Source organism: Myotis davidii, unplaced genomic scaffold, assembly GCF_000327345.1.
Source record: "Myotis davidii unplaced genomic scaffold, ASM32734v1 scaffold496, whole genome shotgun sequence".
NCBI lineage: Eukaryota > Metazoa > Chordata > Mammalia > Chiroptera > Vespertilionidae > Myotis > Myotis davidii.
In genome coordinates this window covers 1,248,813-1,254,164 of record NW_006289398.1, presented here as the reverse complement: position 1 = coordinate 1,254,164, position 5,352 = coordinate 1,248,813, and the positions used below count along the sequence as shown (strand labels likewise).

The window sequence follows — 5,352 nt, the reverse complement described above, 5'->3', positions numbered from 1 at the left end:
ACAGTCTTGCTTCTCCCGTTTGAGTCAGGGTCCCTAGAGACTTGCCCGGATCTGGAGCTCAGAGTCTGAAACTCCCTCCCGATTGAAAACGCCAACCGCGCTCTCCGCTGCCAGCCCGCTCTGCACGCACTCCGCACCTGAATATTTCACTTCAGCACTGCGCCTCCTCTGAGTCTGGGTATGATATTCTCTTTCCTCCTAGTTGTAGAATTTCCACTTAGCCAGCCTTCCTGTGGTTCTGGATGATGTTCGTTCCATCTTTTAGGTGTATTTTGATTTGGTTGTTCAAGGCAGCAGTCTCCGGCATTAACATAGGCTGCCATCTTGGTTCTCTCCTAATCTGCTTTTCTTTTCTTGGTAACCCTAGTAAGCAAGTTGACATATATAGTCAAGTGAAAAAAGTTTACTATTCAGAGTGAGTTAAACTGGAAAACACAAGTTTCCCATCAACCTTCTGTATGTGTAAGTTTCCAATGAACACATTGGCCAGGGTTTTATTACATAAGCCAGGGTTCCTCAAACTTTTTAAATAGGGGGCCAGTTCACTGTCCCTCAGACCGTTGGAGGGCCAGACTATAGTTAAAAAAAAACTATGAACAAATTCCTATGCACACTGCATATATCTTATTTTGAAGTAAAAAAACAAAACGGGAACAAATACAATATTTGTATCTGCATGTGGCCCGCGGGCCATAGTTTGAGGACCCCTGACATAAGCCAATAATAAAATGGTCTGGATGAAGCTGATTTCAATAAAGTGGGTACATAACTGGTTGTCAGGAACCCAGTGAGCACCTACAGGGATTACACCGTTGCCGTTGCCTAGTGAAATGTTTTTCCTCTTTTCTTTTTCTTCACTTTGATCTCATAGGCTTTTGTTTTGGGAGCTGAGATAAACCTGCCATGAGGCTGTAAGTTTGAGTTGATGACTTCCTGTCTCCTGAGAAAGGAAGTATAGAATTCTGGAGGAACTGATGAAATAGAAGGCAGGGAACGGGTTGGTAATGGAAATGCTATCTTGAAGTAGTGGGATACATTTCCCGTATGTTTTCTTTTAGCAGTTTTATAGTTTTTGCTCTGAGGTTCAGCTCTTTGATCCATTCTGAGTTAATTTTTGTATTTGGTGTAAGGTAAGGGCCCAGTTTCTTCCTTCATTGCATATGGATATGTGGTTTTGCAAGCACCATGTATTGAAAGCAGTCTAGTTCTCATACTCGATTTTCCCTACTTGGCCAACAGAACGAGAGAACAGGTGGTAAACTGCATTGCTGGGAAATTGGGACACTGGTTTATGCCTTGATTTTGGCAATTTGGGGGAGGGGAGCATGGGTATCTGAAGGCTAAGTGTCATGATTTTATATCGCACACACATAAAATGGCCATTTTTTCTGACAATATTGTTATTAGTTCAAAAGTGGAATTTAAAATAAATTTTGTGGAGTGTCACAAAGAGGACCATCCCACCTTCCAAACAGGTTGACATCCCCTAAGTTAAAGTACCCATAGAGGAAATGGGAGTAGAAAGTGTGTGGTCTGGAAGTAGAAACTGACAGTATCAATGACCATGATGTATACATTTACTCCTTGAATTTTGCTGAGTTCAGTGCTGGAGGGGAAAAGGTATCTCCTCTGAAAAACAAATCTAGTCCTTTTGTCTTGGTTGCTAGGCAATTCAGTGCCAAGTTTTGTGCTCCTTTACATACCTTTTAATTCCTTGGTTCTTGACCTTCACCTCATTTGGTTTGTCTTGATTTTCCTTATAAATTAGTTTTATTGAGGTATAATTTACATACACAAAAAGCACTCATTTCCTGTCCTGACAAATGTGTACATCTGCATAATCAGCACGTCATGAAGATGATAGCCGGTTCACACCCCCAGCCCAGCATGTTCCCTGAGCCTCTGCGTCATTCCGCCACCTCTGTCCCTGCTTAACGCTGTGCCTTTCTGTGTCCACCCCGTCTGCTGGACATGCTTTCAGAAATAGGTGGAATAGAAAAGAGTAACTAATTAAAGGAAATAACCTTTCAAGCTTTAGGTTTTCTTTCTGTGATGTTCATTTTCTTTTTTTATATGCAAAAAGGCAGCATTACCATTACTAAGTACTTAAGTCTCCTTACAGCTAAAATCGATGAGCATTGCCAGATATCTTTAGAAGACCATCTTCTTTTTATCTTTCTCTTAGATTAAATATCGAATGCAAAGGATTTTTATTTTTATTTATTTTTTTCATTAAATCTATTGTTCAGATTATTACAGTTGTTCCTCTTTTTTCCCCCCATAGCTCCCCTCCACCCAGTTCCCCCCCCCCCCTCTGCCCTTACCCGCACCGCCCCCCCCACTGTCCTCATCCATAGGTGTACGATTTTTGTCCAGTCTCTTCCCTTACCCCCCACACCTCTTCCCTCCCCAACCCCCGAGAATAGTCAGTCCACTCCCTGTCTATGCCCCTGATTCTATTATATTCACCCGTTTATTCTGTTCATCAGATTATTTATTCACTTGATTTTTAGATTCACTTGTTGATAGATGTGTATTTGTTGTTCATAATTTGTATCTTTACCTTTTTCTTCTTCTTCCTCTTCTTAGAGGATTCCTTTCAGCATTTCATATAATGCTGGTTTGGTGGTGATGAACTCCTTTAGCTTTTTCTTATCCGTGAAGCTCTTTATCTGACCTTCTATTCTGAATGATAGCTTTGCTGGATACAGTAATTCCCTTGTAGGTAACTGAGTTTCTTTCTCTTGCTGCTTTTAAGAGTCTCTCTTTGTCTTTTGCTCTTGGCATTTTAATTATGATGTGTCTTGGTGTGGTCCTCTTTGGATTCCTTTTGTTTGGGGTTCTCTGTGCTTGCTGGACTTGTAAGTCTATTTCTTTCACCAGGTAGGGGAAGTTTTCTGTTGAAAAAAACAACAGCGTCCTCAGTTGCCAGCCCTTTCCACGTGCGCCTCCGTACCTCTGCACTTTACTTCCACACCTCCTCTGAGTCTCAGTGTGGTTTTCTCTTTCCTTCTAGTTGTAGAATTTCCACTCAGCCATCCTTCCTGTGGTTCTGGATGATGTTCGTTTTGTCTTTTAGTTGTATTTTTGAAGTGGTTGTGCGAGGCAGCAATTTCTGGTGTTTACCTATGCCGCCATCTTGGTTTCTCCTCGCAAAGGATTTTTAAAACCAGACAGATTTATTCCTCTATGGGTTTGTTCATACCTGCGCAGACACTGTCTTTGCCAGGAGATGGAGTATGTAATGAGCACCAATTGCATGTTAGAAAGCCCAGGACCTGCTTTCTAGTAATTTGGCATCTCCCAACCTATGAAAACCTGCAGCTGCTTTTGGAACAATTAGAGTGTGGCTGTTGCTGAATCTGTAACAGTGTCTGGGAGTTAGAACAGAACTTTAATCAACTGGACTGCGTATGGGGACAGCTTGGGCTCTCTAGGTACATGTGTGACCTAATTGGAGAGACAGGATTGTGACCAATGTACTCATGCAGAAATGCATGTGGCTCGCATGAGAACAACACCAGCATGAGCATGTATGCTGTGTACTTCTTCCCCAGGATAATAAACAGCAAGATGTAATATAAGGTCTTAACCCTGCTCCACTTGCCAAATAAAAGGAGTTATTGTTGTTGATATGATATTGACCATTCTGCAGTTACCTCTGAATTGAAGTCTAAATGAAGATTTAAGCTAAAATATATAATCATCGGATATAATGCTTTCATGTTTTCTTAAACTTTGATAGAGCTGTTTTTAAAAGTAAGTCAGCAGTAGCTGACCCAAAGGGGCACAAATTGCAACCACTTGACTTTTTAAAAAAATTATTTTTGATGTAAAAAGAGTGTCATTGGACCAGGTACGGTTGCAAAGCACAGAAGGCCCTCATGCAAAGATTGCCAGTCCTATAGCAGCGATTCTCTATGATGTTCCCCCAAATGCATGACCTTTCCATGCGTTGATCAGAGTGCTGGAGGGAATGTCTTTTTGTTTGTTCTGCTTGTGCTGGCAGCGCTCAAATTACTCTATATGTTATCTACTGTTTTAAACTCATTAGATGAAATAACTATTAACTCAAATTCTTCCATTCATGAGTATTACTATCAACATGTGTTTGGACTACTTAAGTCTAGGGACAGCCCACAAAGCTATAAATAAAGAGCATGTAGATTCTTGCTCAGTGACTATAATCTGTCCTCCCAAACGATTCCAATTAGCCTGAGTTTAAGTGGAGGGTGGTTATGGGTATGTGAGGATCCACTGAACTTGATTCATTTGTTTTATTCAAGGAAAGGGCAGCTTCCACAGTCAACCACAGAAGAAACCCTTTAAAAGACTCTGCTGGCTCTTTTCTTGAACATTATTAAATTTTCATTATTCCTTTCTTTGCCAGAAGTGTAACGATTGATATTTAATAATTGAAGTGTAATTGATTTCCCAAATGTGCCTCCACTCGATGAAAAGTAGAGTCTAATCTAATAAGCACTTGCCGACTACCTTTTTCCTCTTCTCTTTAACTTTCTTTTAGGACTCAGCCCAAAGCCATGTTTGCACAAGTTGAATCTGATGACGAGGAAGCAAAGAATGAGCCAGAATGGAAAAAACGTAAAATCTGAAGAATCTCATATGAGAGCTGTTTGCATGAGGGGGAGCATATTGGACAGGTTTTTTTTTTAATGCAATGAAAAATACATTTTTTTGAACAGATTTTGTCCTTTGCCTTATTGAACTATTTAAAAGATAGGTAGCTACCCTTCCCTAAAATTATGTTTATATTTTCTTATCTACAACTATTAAAACTATCATAAGCAAATCGGAAACAGATTCTTAGCCTATTACCAAGCACTTTAGGTATTTGGAAACTTTATTCAACAACCATTGGTCTTGTGCAGATTCTCATAACCTGGGGGAAGGGAATGTACATTGGGATGTACATCTTGAGCAATCCCAGCAACGGAGTATGGAAACAGACATCAAAAAGTTTGCTACTTCTGTGTAATATCACAACAGTTGTTTACATAACTGTAAATAATTAGACTGAGCTCAGACTAAAGCACTGCCGCATGAGGAAAGAATGTGTTTCTGATGACCTTTCTATGGCAGAGTACAGTGGTTAGGTGTTACGAAGCAGGCTTTGAAGTCAGACCCATGTGAGTTCAAGTCCTGCCTCTGCTCCTGCTGTCTGGGTCACCACGGAGGAGCTGTTAGATTCCTCTCTTCTGGCCTGTGATGATAAGTGTACTGCCCTCATAAGTTTGTTAAAAGGATTAGATGAGACTCCTTGTAGGGTGTTTAGTGTAGTACCTGGCACACAGTAAATCTACACTCAATATTTGGTGTTTTAAAATAGAGTCA

At 40.5% G+C, this 5,352-nt stretch overlaps 1 protein-coding gene across 1 annotated transcript in view; it reads left to right on the top strand.

Annotated features, from left to right (window-relative positions):
* WDR70 (WD repeat domain 70) overlaps positions 1-4,705 on the top strand; it is a gene marked incomplete at its 5' end in the record, with an annotated part of 225,358 nt that extends 220,653 nt beyond the window's left edge. Inside the window, one exon of the mRNA XM_006761792.2 lies at positions 4,526-4,705. Within this exon, the coding sequence (XP_006761855.1) occupies positions 4,526-4,613 (88 nt within the window). The remainder of the gene's footprint in view (positions 1-4,525) is intronic.
* Positions 4,706-5,352: the final 647 nt, after the last annotated feature.